Below are 17,212 nucleotides of genomic sequence, written 5' to 3'. Positions count from 1 at the left end.
TGTAGCCCTCTGGATATTTTGGTGGACTACAAAGCCCATCATCCCTGACCTCTGGCCATGCTGACTAGGGCTATTGGGAGCTGGAGTCCAACACCATTTAGACTAGACCAGGGCTTCTCAAACTTGGGTCTCCAGCTGTTTTTGGACTACAATTCCCATCATCCATGGCCACTTGATGATGGGAGTTGTAGTCCAACAACAGCTGGTGCCCCAAGTTTGGGGGGCCCTGGACTAGATGAACCAGCAAGCTAGCTAGAGATAAATCAGCTTCTTACCTAAAGTCCTCTGGTTTTAATGAGTCTGCTCTGAGTATGCCCAACAGCAGATGCCACCCATTGTGGTTAACTTCATCCTTCCAGGACCCAGGGCAAACTTGTCTGATGCTGAGTCAAACCATTGGTGCATCTTGCTGAGTATAGTCTATACTGGCTGACACCAGCTCTCTGGGATTTCTGGAGATGCTGGAGGATTGAACCCGGAACCTTTGGCTTGCAAGGCAGATCCTTTACCACTAAGCTGCTCCCTCTCTCCTCTGTTTTCTGCAGCTCCTGCCAGGAATGGAGTGGGGGGCTACCAGCTGACCCCACACCTCTCCTAGCTCCCTAGGCTGCTTTCACCTGCCAGGGAAAGCAGAAATTAAGTTTCTCCTCTGCTCCATTATTCTGCTGCTGCTCGGATTTCTTTCCTGGGGCTTTCCGAAGGAGCCCTGCAGACAGTGGCTGGCTGCATGGGGCCGTGTGCCAGGAACTGCATTCAGTCTTCGGGGACTGCTAAAGGAGCTTGTCGGGAGATGTGTAGAGTCGCAGAGTATAAAGCCAAGGGAAAGTGTCTGCCAGCCTGCCTCTCCTAAGCAAGCAAAAGGAACAGGATACACACATCCACACCTCCCACCTCTGAGCGCTGCCAGGTTTTCCCCCGGGCACCAATGCCACACACTCTCTCTCTCTCTCCAGGAGAATCAGGTGGTGGTGTTCTCCTCCAAACGATAGCCCTCCGTTTTCAGAAAATATGGACTTCTGGCAATCTGATGCTGAGGGTAAATGACAGGAGTTGCAGGTGCCTAGCGTACCCTTTCTGGCAAGGTCTCAAAGACAGCCTGGTTGGCAGCTGGCGAAGAAAGTCAGAGTGACCGCTGAGTCAGTCCAGCCCTGTGATTCACAAAAGTGGTACCTGCAACAAAACGTTGCAGTGGAGAGGGCTGCTGTTCAGGGTGCCGGCTATTCCATTCTATCTGTGCCCGTCCCCCTCCGTGAAAACAACAGTCCCTGACTACAGCAAAATATACCGCTAAAGGACCCAAGTGGGTATGTGTGCGCCACACTCCCCATGGAGAAAGAGAGGCTAGGATTTGTTGCTCCCAGATTGTCTAGAATTCTGTAGCAGTCAGCATTCATGGGAACAGTGCATGCATCCCATAACAAAAATGCTTAGGTAGCTGCTGGGCTGCAGCTCGTTCCACTAATAATAATTGTTTCATGGCTCTCACTCCAGCTGCCTGTTGGGTCCACCTGTTATCGCAAGCCTGAGAGCAAAGCTCTGGCCGGTCTTAGCCACTGCATGCCAGCTCTCCTGCAGATCCCTGCATGCAGCAAGAGGATCTGTGACTCTCCACGGGGCTGCGTGTGCCTGCTTCTGCCACAGTCCCAATGCATAATAATATAATAATAATTTATTATTTATACCCCGCCCATCTGGCTGGGCCTCCCCAGCCACTCTGGGCGGCTTCCATAAAAACCAAAAATACAATAAAATATCACATGTTAAAAACTTCCCTGAACAGGGCTGCCTTAAGATGTCTCTTGAATGTCAGGTAGTTATTTATCACTTTGACATCTGCTGGAAGGGCGTTCCACAGGGTGGGCGCCACTACCGAGAAGGCCCTCTGCCTGGTTCCCTGTAGCTTTGCTTCTCGCAATGAGGGAACCGCCAGAAGGCCCTCGGCGCTGGACTTCTCCCTGCCCATCTAGCTGAGATTTATGGCGCTTCCAGTTCATTGTGCGATCCCTACTCCTCTTTAATGCAAGGTTGTGGGGGGGTGGTTTGTTGTTGTTTTTCTGCAGATTCCACACAATGTCTGTTGCCATCATCAAGATGACAGTCATATTCCCCCTCCCCTATTTAATTCATTTTCTCCCCAGGGGAAATGCAAGAATTTAAAGAATAGCTATGTTTTGCCAATGCCCTGTTTGCAATATTTTAACAACAATATTCAGCCCCCATCTGGAAACATCCTTAGAATCCTCTGGACCCCTTCAATAAGAATTGAACTTAATGCCACAAAAGTTACTCACTCGAAATACTTTTACCAGCGTATACTTGCCCACACGTACCTATTTATACTTGAGATAGCATAGTGGGGTTTTTTAGTGCTATGAATAGTATTTTTCAGCGCGTAGAAGGCTGTTTTAAAAGGCGATTGTTGCTTGTGGTGTGTATACACCTGCCACTCCTGCCTCCAGGCAGTTTCCATATTGTTTGAAAACACCGCAAAGTGACCTCGGGGCAAAATAAACTGTGTGTGCGAACGTCTGCACTCCTTCCCCACCCCACCCCTCTCTCAAATCACTTCAAACTTTCAAGCTCCGTTAAAAATGAAAGTAAAGTCCTGCCGATAAGATATAATTCTAAATACAGAAAGAGGGCAAAGGTGGATTTCGGGGAGAATGATGGGTTCACCCACACTGGGCACTGAGCCAAGAGGTTGTCGGAGAGGATACTCGAATCGACATTGCATAAATTAACATATTGCTTGCATACGGTGTACTGCATATGAAACTTAGCAAGAATGCACCACTGGACCTTATATTTACATGAACACCAATAAAAATTATCTGGAAATGCAACAATGATATAGAATGGAAGGTGTGAGGAGGAGGGGGATGCAGAATTTTGGCATCAGACAGGGTGCCTCCAAAATGTGAAAGCCCAATGTCTGCCACTGATGAGGGCAATACCTTTATTAGGCCAACCCAGAATAATGTGCAAACCTTTCAGGTCCACGGGTCTCTTCATCAGGCCAGAGCAAAGCTGGGGGGAGGGAAGTTGGCTTGGGGGTCTGCCTCTGGTCAGAGCCTTTAGATGGGATGTGGGAGCAGGTTGCAGACATTGAAAAGGGGCTCTGTGAGGTTCTATGCACCTAACACTGCCACGGAGTAGGAAAGGAACATATAATACTTTGTTTTTATTTTTTCAAACATGAGGGTATGTTTTCCTTTTCCCCTCTGCTGCAGTGTTAGGTGCAATGAGACCTGCATAGCACCTCACGGATTCTCCTTTCAATGTCTGCTGCTGGCTCCTCCTTGCTGCGTCTTAAGCCTCTGACCAGCCACCGGCTCCGAGGCATCGCCAACTCTTTTCCTCTGTCCTTCCTCTTGCTCTGTGCAGCAGCATCAAGCCTGATGAAGAGTTCTGGAGAACCCGAAGGCTTGCGCACTTCCTCTGTGACATTCTGGCTGGCCTAATAAAAGGCATTGCCATCGTCTGGATTTTTAAATTCACAAACTACAGTCTGTCTCCAGCCTGTCTGCTGATGTACATGATCTACTACCGAATTACGTGGTACAGCTCTTGATGGATTGTATCCCTTCAACCTCCAGGGAGATGGAACAAATGCTTGAATATGAACATTTACACACACACAAATGTTGTAGTCATGGGGTGTTGTTTTTTTTAAAGGATCACTATGCATACAAAAGTAGTCAAAGGGAACGTTCAAAGCTATCTTTTTCCCCCCTGCCTTGCTGATTTTGAAAGAAGGGACGTGGCTCAGTGACAGAGCAGCTGTTATGCATGAAGAAGATCTCTGGTTCGGTTTCCAGCATCTCTAAGTAGGTCTGAGAAAAGCCTCTTCCTGAAACCCTGGAGAGATGCTGCCGGTCAGTGTAAGCAATACTGAGCTACATGGACCAGTGGTCTGATTTGGTATAAGGCAACTTCCTACATTCCTATACTTTTGTAGGAAGTGTGATCAATGAACATAATCATTCATTCTCTCTCTCTCTCTCTCTCTCTCTCTCTCACACACACACACACACCCATTTGCATCCTGAAGTGGTACAGTCCAACCCCCAATAATACATCATGCAAGGGTCTTCACAGTGTTGCTCAGCTCCTAAGCAAGGGATAGTGGAAACCAGTTCCCTTCCAGTCAATAAAACTTACAAGTGAAATTCAGCCCAAATCACATAGATACTGTTTCGTGCTCATGGTTAACTAAGCAGAGAGATGTTCCCATGTGGTTTCGGTTCCTGGGATATGCGAAAAGCATACTGCTGAGATAACGCATGAATGAACGCAGGCCAAAGAACTTCTTGCAATATAGCATGCAAACTATGGAACATGCAAAGCAGCCTTGAATATCTACTGACTATAAATGGGGCAAAGTTCCTGCAAAAGGCAGCATTTGCTGTGCATCGTCACTGTCGAGGGAAAGGGAGGCTGGTCCCTCTGGCTCAGGGATTCTATGGAAACTAAGGCTAGGTACACATTAGAGGCTTAAAAGGTCATTTGTTGCGAGGTCATTTCCCATACTCCAGAAAGGGAGTGGGGACGTTAGCAGTTTGGTTTATCCTTCACCTACAAACCCCCAACAACTCCTATTCATGAAGCAGTCATCTGCACATGTGCAATGGCTTTCTCAAGTGTACACACCTTAGCTGAACCCATACCTTCCAACATTTCTCTGATGAAAATAGGGACATTCTATCATCATCACCATCAACATCAACATCATCATTTTACTATTTATACTCCATTCATCTGACTGGGTTTCTCTAGTCACTCGAACAGCTTCCAATATATATAAAAACATAATAAAACACCAAACATTTTAAAACTTTCTTATAGAGGGCTGCCTTCAGATGCCTCGGGGGTCAGGTAATTCCATACCCTCCAACATTTATCCAATGAAAATAGGGACATCCTAAGGAAAACAGGAGCATTCTGGGATCAAATCCGAAACCGGGATGGCTTCTGTAAATCTGGGACTGTCCCTGGAAAATAGGAGGATCTTTGAACAGTGAAATGAGTATAGCTTATGATTCAAACCAGTTGGAAACTGGTTTGAGTGGGAAAAGCATCAAACAGCATTTATCAAGAAACTACGAGCCAGTTCTGCATTGTGGGGAATGCGGATTCTACAGCCAGCAGTATTGGGAGCGCACTGGTCCCAGAGTGGATGGTAATGTGCACACAGACTGAAACAGACTTTGTGTCAGTGGGGAGGGAAGAGATGGAGAGAGAGGTGCAGAAAAGGAGGAAGGGAGGATGTGTGAATCTAGCCAGGATTTCCTTCCAAGAAGAGACTGCATCCGGCAGCGTGAGTCTCCCTTCCATGAAAGGGACACTGCGTTCCTAACAGGCGAGCCATTAATTTCTGAGCGTGCTGCCATCATGCCGGGGGGGTAGGGGGTGCCAGCAGCTTCCGCAGAAATAGCACAGATTCTCTCCCTCCCACTTTGAGACATTAAACACACACACAAATCAAAGAATGTGTGTCAAAGTTTTTTTAACCGGAGACTCAGCATCAATTGAGAGCCGGGGCAGCAATCACTGGTCCCGGGGCTGCCGTCAGCATTGGCAAGGGACAGGAGGCAAAGATTTCTGATGAACAATGAGAAGGACAGTCCGGAGGGCCGGGTCCTGCTGAAACTGCAGCAGTGCCAAAAAACAGGGGTGTCAATGTCACCTTTCGCTGCCAGAAATAGATGAGACACAAAATGGGGAGGGTACCCTGAGCTAGCAAAGGGGAGTGAAAACACTTGCCCTGCCCAGAGCCCAGAAAGGAGCATAAGGCAGGAAGAGAGGAAGCTGCCTTATATTGAGTCAGATCATTTGGTACATCCAGTTCAGTACTATCTACACCATGGGTAGGCAAACTAAGGCTCGGGGGCCAGATCCGGCCCAATCGCCTTCTAAATCCGACCTGTGGGCGGTTTTTACACAAGTAGAATGTGTCCTTTTATTTAAAATGCATCTCTGGGTTATTTGTGGGGCATAGGAATTCATTCATTCCCCCCCAAAAAAAAAATACAGTCCGGCCCCCACAAGGTCTGAGGGACAGTGTACCGGCCCCCTGCTGAAAAAGTTTGCTGACCCCTGACTACACTGACCAGCAGCTGCTCTCCAGGGCTCCAGGCAGGACACATTGCCAATTCTACCTGGAAATGACAGGGATTGCATTTCAATGGCGCAGATTAATAATAATAAAAAAAGACTTGTGCTGCAGTCTATTAACTTCTGATTGGCCAGGGCTGCAACCCCTGGCATGCTCAACCCCTTTTGAATGCAGGGAGACTAACTTCCTAGTAACATGGTAGAAGGCCGCATTGTGTTTTTTTTAAAAAACAACAACCAACCCTACCCTGGTTAATGAGGCAGCAGATTAAAATGAGTACTTATGGGCACGTATAGGAAAATTCAGAAGGCAAAAAGCATCTTTAAAGAGTCATGCCTCATTCTCTTACATCCAGAAAGGATGTGCTCCTGCTAAGACAACACATATCACACACAACATTAAAAAAAATAAGGTATGCTTTCTGCTTCAGAACTATTGCTTTTACTTGTACACACATTTATTCAAATGTGCCTGGGAAATAAATCAGCTGAAACTCTTGCAACAAACCAAGATTTCTTTAGCAGTATGAAAGCCTGGTAACCCCAGCAAAGACCTCCAGCTTCAAGCCTCGAAAATGGGTTCAATTCAAGAAGCACTGAATTCCCTTGAAACTATGTCCTGTCTCTCTGTGGCCCAGTCCATAAGTTATAGGAGTAGTGTGGGAGTTGCTGGCTGCGGTGTCCTCCTGACTCATGGCGCTCCAGCAAAGGCTGGCAAGAACTCTCCGAGTGGGTGGCAGAATGATCTGGTTCCTTCCTACTCTTGTATTGCCCTGTTGGCCACATCATTTGGCTGACCCACACCGTTCCTCTGCACCCACAGCATTGGAGATGCTGGAGAGCAGACCAGAGGCAACTGATGGCAGGCTACCCCATTCCAAGTGGAATGCATCCATCAGGCCTGAGAGAGCACCAAACAGGAATGGAAGGGAATTAAAAGGTTCTTCACATTGAAAGGACAGGGTGGGTAATTTACCCTTCCTCCATTCTGTCCCCTGGAAAGCCTTGCTTAACCCCAGGTTAGTGATGCTGGGGACCTTATGACATCCCAGCTCCTTCCAAGCCTGGATTGTGTTGGGAAATCCCACGCTGTGATTCCTTCCATACCAGCTGCATCCCTTCCAGCATCCAAGAGCACACTAGCACAGAAAGGATCTATGCCAATATAGTTCCCTCCAGTTGTTGTTGGCCTCCAACTCCCATCAGCCCCAGCCAGCAGGCCAGTGGGATGATGGGAGCTGAAGTCCAACAGCATTTGCAGGGCATCACTTTGGTTATCCCCAATCTGCATCCTGGGCCCTTCCCACATGGCCTGGGTGCCTGATAGTACCTTTATGGAATATCCATGCTGGTTGTGGCTGATGGAACCTGTGGTCCAAAATATCTTAGATGGAACCTTAGAATCATAGACTTGGAAGGGACCACGAGGGTCATCTAGTCCAACCCCCTGCAATACAGGAACCTTTTGCCCAACGTGGGGCTCAAACCCACAACCTTGAGATCTCATGCTCTACCAACTGAGCTAGAGGACACCAGGTCACTATAGTGAATGGCTTCCCATCAGCACAAAGGCATGGGAAGAGACCAGACCCACTCCTGAGCAAAAGGGTTATGGTTTCAGCTAAACAGATTCAGGGACAAAAGCTATGTCTGAACACCATCATGCTGATACTCTGGCAGGCTGGGGAAATGAGAGACTGAGCAGAAAGTCTTGGCAAAAGGAGAGAAAGTCAGCAGAACTGGTCCCTCTGTTTCACAGGAGATGCTAAAAAAAATCAATGGGAAGCAGGAATGTGCATTTTCCTGTACCCTCTGTGGAAAGGAAAGGTTACACAGGATGTTTGCTCTGTGCAAAGGGGAGACTGTATATTGCTCCAGCGTGGGATTTTGCTGCATGTTTACAGAGGGTTTTCTTTCTGGTGCCATCGCACCAAGGACTCCTCTTGCTAGGGAGGAGACAGAAAAACACACCCACCCACTGACCAAAGAAGTCAATAATTTATCAGAAGATGCAACAAGTGAAGCTGAAATAAAGGAGGAGAACTTCAATGCACACAATGCCCATAAAAAACAAAACGGCGCCCTGTGCCACTGATTGCTAGGGAACAGGATTCCTAACACCTCTGCAGGGACACACTGCTGTGAGCGAAAGTGAAAAGGACTCTGAAGTGGCAGAATGGGCTGTTACGACTCCCCCACAACTAAGGGGTTGAGCAACTTCCCCACAATTGTAGGGTTCAGCAGCACGCAAGGGGGAATTAAAGGGGCTGCCAGTGAGGCCTTTGCAGAGTGGCTTTTAATACGGCACCTGCAAAGGGGAGGGTTTTGATGGTCTCCCAAAGCAGTAGGAGTCAAAGGATACACAATGGGTAGGAAAGCCCCACTGGGCAGAAAGGGAATGGTCTGCTGTGTGCTCCTCATACCCCTCCCTCATCCCTTCTTTCTCAGTCTCTCTGCTCCACACAAGTGCTTGCCCTATGTCTCCATTCCATCACGGATCGGCTTCTGCTAAAACCTAGGCAATTTGCCTTGCTGTCTGTTGTGGGTGGAACTCATATAGTTAAGGACGTAATGAGTTATGTCATTAACCTCAGTGCATTTCAAGGGAAGGGAAACCATGTAATTATTTATGAAACGTTTGTGGGATAAAAAAAGTCAGCTAATAATGTTTTGCATTCCTGACCTCGGGCAGACCTGTGATTTGCTGCAATTTCCGCTCCCGTTTCCAACTGAATTCTCCAACATTCCTAGTTACTGATTTTTCAGAATTCTTCCTAAATATTTGCAGGTCACTTCCAGATCGCCTGTTTATTGAGGTGATATTGATCGCCTGACTTGTCTGCAGGGAGATGAGACAACATTGGCTACTTATTGAGCATTCATTCTGATTTGTTTCCTGGGAGGTTAGACAACACTGGACTAAGCAGGTGTTATCCCACAGTTGTCAGTTCATCTTCCCTGCACTTTAACTTATCACAAAAAGTCCAATTTTGTTTGTTGCACAAGAGTTCCAAATCAACCTGAATTTGCCAGTAATCGACTCCCGTCCAAAAACAGAGGCAGTACCCACCACCACCAAACACAGGTCTTTGTACTACTTGATACTAAGTTGTATGAGCGAACAACAAGATCTCCATCTAAAGAATGACCAGTGAGCCCTCTTAGATGACTGGTATGTGTGCCTCATGGAACTCCCTACCTGCCTGGGTTAGTGTTGAAAGGAACTATGATGCCCTGCCTCCCCTGTCTGAAAGTGAGGGAAGGAAGGAAAACAAACAGTGTGTTTTAAGCCAGCTGGCAAGAAGCAGCCTTATGGGGGCTGCGAGAGTGTGCTGCTGCTTTTGGGGATTGCTGCTGCTTGTCCACCTGCACGTTCTGCACAAACTGAAAAACTAGCTTATCGAATGGTGGGGGCAATTGGCTTGGCTCCCCCTGAGAACATTTTCACTGTCCTTTCTCCAAAGAAGGGGTACATTGAGGAAGCGATAACTTTGTCAGCCAGATGAAGTGTATCAAGAGAGATGGGTTACAAGCAGAAGATCCCTGGTTCGTTCCCTGACATTTTGAAACAGGACTGAGAAAGACTCTTGCCTGCGTCTGTAGAGGGCTGCTGCCAGTCAGAGCAGAGAATACTAGGCTAGATGGATACCTGACCTGGTATAAGGTTGCTGCTTCCTATTGCAAGGGAGAATGGAGTGAGTGGTAGATATATGCTTCACATGCAGAAGGTCTCAGGTTCAATTCTTGGTATCTCCTGTCAAAGAGGATATCAGGAAGTAGAGCCCCATGGTCTGATTCAGGAGGAGGCATTAGCTTCATAAGTCAACAGCCTCCATTCACCACTCAAATTAGCTTTTCTATAAAGCTCAATGTTGGCCAGGACCCTAAGGAAATCACCAGCTCACAACAAGAAGCCGAAATTCATCATGAGAGAACTGGTAATGGGTTTTTTTTGTTCAATTCTTTTTTCCTAAATAAAAATCCAAGAGGAAAAACAATGTTTCTTTTCTTTCTTTAAAGAAACAAACAATTCCACCCACAGCAAAATGCCAATAGCTTCTGGGCTGTGAAATGTGCGCAGGAGGTTCTCCCTCATATCCACCCACCTTTCTGGTGAGCTTAGCATGGTTTCTACATCCCATCCATCTGCCTTGAAGCTCCTACACTAAAATACTCACACTACAGATGGGCTAGGCAGATGGACCCACAGGCTACGTGGATCCTCCTCCTCCGCTCCCTCTTTTGGCAGTTCAAGGCCCTGGTCAAAAACAATGAAGAAACTAGTTTGTTTTCAAAAACAATTAAGCAAGTTTCTAGGTCTCATGGTGGCAAAGATACGTAAATTCAAACATGGCGTGGTCAGCATTGCTGGTGCTTTTTCCTGCATTGGACCATTTCACTGGATATCTTCATTCCAGTTTGAGGTGCTAGTGGTGACTGCTTCATTTTCTCACGGTCTGGGATTCCATTTTCCCAGCAAATCTAAACAAAGGATTCTGGAAAGATTCTGGTTTGGGATGTGCCAAGCATTTCTTATGCTTCAATCTTATGGAGGAAATCCAGTTGCATTTACTATAGCAAGAGGGCTAGGAGACATCATATAATTCTATGTTTACTCCCAGTTAAGTCCCACTGAGTTCAGTGATTCTCACTCTTGGATGGTACCTTGGTTACAGAATACCTTCCCCTCTTAGGTCAGCCTGGCATCAAGGAAGCATTTTTACATCAAAGCCAGCGCTGGTTATTTCTTATTTTGAGGGTGTCATTTTGTAATTATTGCATTAAATATGTTACATGCCCTTCCCCCAAAATGTAGTGACATAGGGCATGTGATAAATATTTCTAGATAAATAAAGTGTGCAAACGCATTTACCAGGAAGCAAGCCCCATTGAACTTAGTAGATTTTACTTCTGTTGAAACATGCATAGGATTACACTGTGAGCTGAGAAATCAAGAAGTCCCCATTTCAAACCTTGCCTTTGCCTTCCACTCAATAGGTTGCCTTTGTCAACCTCCTCACTTCTGCTTCAGTCACTACTGCATCCTTTCTGATCCATAACATGGGGATAATAATACCAGCTACCTTGTGCAGTGAGAGCTGGACCATAAAGAAGGCTGATCACCGAAGAATTGATGCTTTTGAATTATGGTGCTGGAGGAGACTCTTGAGAGTCCCATGGACTGCAAGAAGATCAAACGCATCCATTCTGAAGGAAATCAGCCCTGAGTGCTCACTGGAAGGACAGATCCTGAAGCTGAGGCTCCAATACTTTGGCCATCTCATGAGAAGAGAAGACTCCCTGGAAAAGACCCTGATGCTGGGAAAGATGGAGGGCACAAGGAGAAGGGGATGACAGAGGATGAGGTGGTTGGACAGTGTTCTCGAAGCTACAAACATGAGTCTGACCAAACTGCGGAAGGCAGTGGAAGACAGGAGTGCCTGGCGTGCTCTGGTCCATGGGGTCATGAAAAGTCGGACACCACTAAACAACTAAACAACAACAACCTTGTGCAGATGACTGAGCTAATGATTTCCAAGTGCTTGCAATATTCTATGGCACCATTTAAATTCTGAGTATTATCATGGAAGGTGTATAGGTCTGTCTAGCCCTAAGTGATTTTGCTTGAAAGTAAGTCCCCTTGAAACCAACAGTACTTATTCTCAAATTAACATTGTTAGGATCGGGGTTGGGTGAGCAAAGCCTACTCTTGTTTAGGGAACATTGAGTTTTATTAAGGGCACATATGCTCAACTTTCCATGTGATAATTATACCAGCATAACAGTCATAGCTGCCCTCAAAGAATCCTGGGACCTGTAACTGTTGCTTGGGAATTGCCGACTTATAGCAGCTTCCAGGATTCCAGAGAGAGGGAATGAGTATTAAAACCAATTTAGGACAACAGTCCTTTGCTCATTTACTAGGGACTAAGTCACACAGAAGCCAACAGGACTTACTACTGAATAAGCATGCTTAGAATTACGCTATATGTATTTGCAGTGTATATACTGTATGCCCATATAAGGGCATTCAAGAAAAGATTGAACAGGCAGGTCTAGGGGCTAACACCTGGGATAAGGTGAACTGGACTTTTTGTAAACCCTAGGATGTAGAATCTTCCAAGGCTTGGTCCTAACAGCTGTTTTCAATGCCAGAGCTCAGTTGAACATGAACTGAGTGCGGTCAAGATTGTCCCTTGTGAAGTGCTCATCTTGGGTCAGCCACTTTCTCTCAGCCTATATGTTATATTCTCCAGAGGATAAAAATGCCATATATACTGCCCTGAGCCCATAGCGGAAGAGTAAGATACGGTCACTGACTGGTTGGAGGCAGAGGAATGGGAGGAGGAACCAGCTGGGAATACCCCAAGAGAAGACGGCTCAGAACTCGGGAAGTGGTGGTGAGATTATGATAAGTGGTCCAAGGGAGAAAAGGGAGAAGACTGGGAGGAGGAGGAGGTGTCAGAAGCTGAACAGGTAACAGGGCTGAGTGAGAGAGGGGAGTCTCTGACAGAGAGCAGTCCAGAATCAGAATCAGAAACAGAAGCTGAAGCAGGAGAGAAAGGAGGCCAAGAGGCAGAGATGAGTCCAGCTGGTGAAGAGGCACGTGTGCTTCCTTCTCCTGCTACAAGCCCCCTTTCCCCCAGTCTCCCAGAACCAGAAGAGGCATGAAAGGGGCAGGGGGAAAGTTAGCTTCATGCAGGCGCAGTCTCAAGTTGCTTGGAGAAAACCCTGGAGAGGAGGGGATTTAGGCAGCTGTGGGGAGGCGGGGTCTCAGCAACTGCTTCATGGGGACAACACCTGCCAGAGATGAGTTGCCGTGCTTATTAGGCCTGGCACTGCTGCACAGATCCTGTGTTTGCTAATAAAGAGTTTTATTACACTTTGCCCAGTGTAATTTACTGCTGGCTCACTCCTGTCAGATACACGTGTAATTAAATAATAGTGGGGGGGGGGTTGCGGGGGCGGGGGGGTACTTCCAGACTGAACAGAACTACTTCCACCACACCAGCATATTAAAGACTGGCCACAGTAAGGGAACCCAGGAGGTGGTAAATTTAAGCATGATGAGATATACAGGTAGGATCCCTCTCTTCGAAGGTTGCATGTGTGTTGGCTGAGAACACAAAGATGTAAGGAACTTGCTGTTGAATGTGGTATCCAGAAGGAGGAGGAGGATTTGGGCAGTGGAGCTCTACCATTACAGCAAATAGGGGACTGCCTCACCAACCTCCACTTGCCTCCAAACAACCCCTACCTGCCTGCCTTCTTACTTACAAACCTAGTTGTCAGCTTTCCCCTTCTCTTCAGCCTCAGTCTTGCCCTTGTAGAACTCAGCAGGAAGGAGGATGGGGGAGAAACTAAAACTAGTGATGCCTCTGCCTGTCACCTACTGTTGGCCTCTCTGCACTTTGCCCCACCAGTCCCAAGGGCCAACCACTGCTGAGAGGGGGGCCATCAATATTAAAAAGCATAGTGCTGCCAAACAGAGGGTCTTTCTGGAGCCTTCAACCCGGGTATGAAAGGAGAAGCTCAGACAGGTGGACACATCCAAGCACATTACAGAAGCCTGGACCAGAGACAAAAATGACATCCTATTAGCCCAAAACAGGCAATGCAAGCAAATGCTACAACTCCTGATGGAGCAGACAAAGAAAGGCATTACATTCCCAACAGTCAGTCAGCCAAATGCCTGATGAACAAGGCACGAAAACAACACCCTCCCTCTCATTGCTTGTACCCAGCACCTGAGATATTCAGGGGGGAAATGCCTCAGGACATGGAACAGGCCTCTGAACATAACTGCAGAGGGCGTCTGGACATTGGAGTCAATGTTCACATGCCCTGAAGGGGAAGTTTCCCAAAAGACGAACAGGGTATGTGTGCTTGTTATAACCATTGTCAGTTTCTGCTATTAATATCACCCATTTTCTCTAGCACACAAGACACAAAACTGCCCACGTATTAACATAACCCTCAGAAGCTCTGACCTGGGTCCCCCACAGTTGAAGAGATGCACAGGTCTTGGCTGGCACCAAATTTGATCTCTGTTTGGGGCCAGGTTAAAAGGCCTTTAGAGCTGCCAGTTTTGTGTGGCAACGGCATCTTCCTCTGCTGTTTTTGTTTTTTTAATGCATTGTTGTTATTTTTCATAGTTCTTTCTGTTTTCATTGTTATATGATGTTTGATCTTTCTGTAAGCTGCTCTGCACAGAAGAGGAGGCTATGAAGCACTCAAATGCATAATGCATACATGCTGTGCTAAGTTACAGGTCTTCTTTCTCCCCATTCCTGAAAACTTTCTTCCTACTGCTTCCTGGACTCTATCTAGCATCCCAGCTCTAGGCACTCTCATCCAGCCTTTCCAGCCTAGTGTCCTGCAGATATTTTGGAGAACAACTTCTGAGCTGGCGGCAGCTGGCAAGTGTTGTAGTAGTCTCAAAACGTCTGGAGGGCATGAGGTCAGGAAAGATAGCCGGCAGGCATCCCATTGATTTAAAACAGAACTTTATTCCTAGGAGTGAACTCAAATTCTGGGTTGAAGAGACCTGCTGTTCACAACTAGGTGTGTGTATGGCGGGGGGGGGGGGGGCGGGGATAGCCCATGAGAAAAGGGATTAGGAGCAAATTTCAAGCAGAAATAACGCCATATGGGATGCATTGCCCAAGGCAGCAGGCTATCCCTCTCTGCCACTACTTCCTGGGGGTCCTGCTCGCCAGATTCACACACCGCCTCCCTAAAGCATGATTCAAGAACAGGGTCCCCTTCCCCCTGGGAGTCCTTGGCTTCCTCTGCCGAGTTGTGAAACTGACCTGCTCCCTCCACGCAACTTGCACCGAGTGTCTCTGCAAAGCCAGCGGCTCCTGCTCCAGACTGTGACCCGGACTCGGCTCAGGAGCGTCGACCGAAGCCTTTGCTCGCCTCTTCCCCCATCTTTACTGCGCCCAAGCCGGAGAAGCTGAACCGGCTGCCAGGCTTCTAACACAGGAGGCCAATCCTGGGTGTGTTTCCTCCTTCTCCTTCCTGGTTCTCGGATGCGAATTGAGATTGGGGCGAGAAGGCGGCCGGGAGGGGGGGCGGTGAGGCTGAAGGTCTGCTAAGGAGAGTGGTTCCTTGGCAACAGCAAGTCTGCCCTCGCATGCTAATTGCGCCGGGCTCCGGCCGTTGCTGTCGTCGCGGGGTGCGGGGAGAGGCGGGGGGCGGCGGGGGGAGAGAGAGAGCCGAGGAAAGGGGAGGATGTTTCCAAGCTCTGGAGGGAAAACAACCCTGAAACTGCTGGAAGGCTGCGGCGCCAAGCAACCCCCGGGAAGCCAGCGGAGCGATCATCCGCCTCGACACCTCGGCCGTGATTTCCACGCCAAGGAAGCCAAGGCGCCAGGCTCGCCCTTTCCTGAAGGCAGCATGCGAGCGGAGCCTGCCTTGCCTCAACGCACCTCCCCCCCCCGCACATGCACACACCCCTCTCTACCCCCTCCGGGGGGGGGGGGACAGGCTCATGCTCCCTGCTGCCCTTCTTCCAGAAAACAAACACGCTATAACGATTAAGCGATCTCTTCCGCTGCAGCCCCCGCCCCCCGCCTCACCCAATCTCTTCTCCAGGGACGATCCAGGCACCTGCATCCCCCCATACTCCGGCTGGTTCTGGCACATCGGAGGTGCAACCACGCACTCCCTCCCCATTCCCCCCTGCCGCCGCCGCCGCCGCAAGGTAGAAGCAATCTTACCGATGGTGGTTTTGGAGCCAATACAGCCCATAATCGTCGGGGGCAATTTAGGATGGCAGTAAACCTTTGCTCCAGACCGCACACATTGCCACAGTACCTCATGGGCTGTGAGCTGGTAGGCGGGCGGTGGGCTGGAGAAGCGACTTCTCTCTTTTTTTCCCCCCGTTGGCTGGTGGGGTTGATCTGGCAACACAGAGAAGAGGGGAGATTAGGGGGAGGGAGGAAGCGCGCGCGCATACAGACACACACACACACGATCTCCAGGAACCGCTCTGGCTCTCTCTGTCTCCTCCTCCTCCTTCTCAGTTTCTGCCCCCTCGAGAAGCTGGCGTCTCAGGGACACTGGGGCTGAGCCGCTTGCACGTTCGACTACGTCACTGCTGCTGGCGGAGAATTGAGAGCGAGCGAGCGAGCTGCTAGCAGACAGGCAGCTGGCTTCAGCACCAAGAACAGCGCTCTGGCTTCAGCACCCTGGACAGCAGCAAAGCGGGCTTCTAGGCGGGCGCCGCCGATTTCAGCACCTTGGCCAGCGCCGCCAAAACTAGAACCTGGAACCAAGGGTCTGTTGAATTGCTGGGCGGGCCGAAGAAGCTAACCGATTTTGCTTAGGTGGCGGATCAATGGCTTGCTGTGCCAGGTTTGCCATCTGTAATTTGCAGGTGCTAATGCTCCTGGGTCCTGCACGTAGGTTGGGGAGACTTAAATCCCTGCTCTCACATCACCTACGCCAGCTCTCCCATCCCCACCCAAATTTCACAAGCAAGATGGGTTCGTGATGCCTGAAAGAGAAGATGCAACAGGCATGGCAACCCCTCTCTCCTGCTACTTGTCATGCACAAGCACACACACAAGGCAAGACCCCTTCTCCCAACCTTATGGCAAGTATCCTTTTCTGCTGGAAACGCTTCCGTCCCCCTCTCATGTGGCCATGGGGCTCCTTCTGTAATCTTCGTTCCCAATAATATGTGATGTGGTTGCTGCTCAGCCAAAGGGCATTGTGGACATTGTATGGAATGGTGCAAAGCATCTGTTCTAAGGAGGCTGTTTACTATATACAGCAATGACGCCAGTTGGCAGCCTCTGGTTCAAAGACACATCTCTCCATTCACACTAACACAGCACATGGTACCCCAAAAAGGAAAGGTGTCATGGAATGCCCAAAGCTTCAACTCATCAACATCTATTGGGGGGATGACACTTTGCAAGAAGTCATGTGTTTGAGCACCCTTGGCAAAATATTTTAAAAGTCCCGTACTAGATTTCTTAAGCCTCATGGCCTGACAGTTTTTTCTCCTTCTGAATGCTGCTGTGGTGGTGCCAAATTGTATATTCTCCTTCACCAAGCCACTGTAGTCTAGTGTCTCCCAGTTCTG

General features: G+C 48.5%; 1 protein-coding gene across 5 annotated transcripts in view; it reads right to left on the bottom strand.

Moving 5' to 3' along the window:
* FAM131A (family with sequence similarity 131 member A) overlaps nucleotides 1-16,146 on the bottom strand; it is a 58,280-nt gene extending 42,134 nt beyond the window's left edge. For 2 of the 5 annotated variants that reach the window (XM_028731705.2, XM_028731704.2), the window contains exon 1: nucleotides 15,840-16,146. In XM_028731705.2, coding sequence (XP_028587538.2) covers nucleotides 15,840-15,870 — 31 coding nt within the window. In that variant the 5' untranslated portion in view covers nucleotides 15,871-16,146. Of the gene's footprint in view, nucleotides 1-14,927; nucleotides 15,237-15,698; nucleotides 15,718-15,839 lie in introns of those variants that run through there. The other 3 variants (XM_028731703.2, XM_028731708.2, XM_028731707.2) reach the window with 3 other exon arrangements.
* Between the last annotated feature and the right edge of the window lie 1,066 nt (nucleotides 16,147-17,212).

The sequence above is a fragment of the Podarcis muralis genome, chromosome 6 (assembly GCF_964188315.1).
Source record: "Podarcis muralis chromosome 6, rPodMur119.hap1.1, whole genome shotgun sequence".
Classification (NCBI taxonomy): Eukaryota; Metazoa; Chordata; class Lepidosauria; order Squamata; family Lacertidae; genus Podarcis; species Podarcis muralis.
The sequence above is the reverse complement of the archived record's forward strand: the minus strand, read 5'-3'. Positions and strand labels throughout refer to the sequence as shown.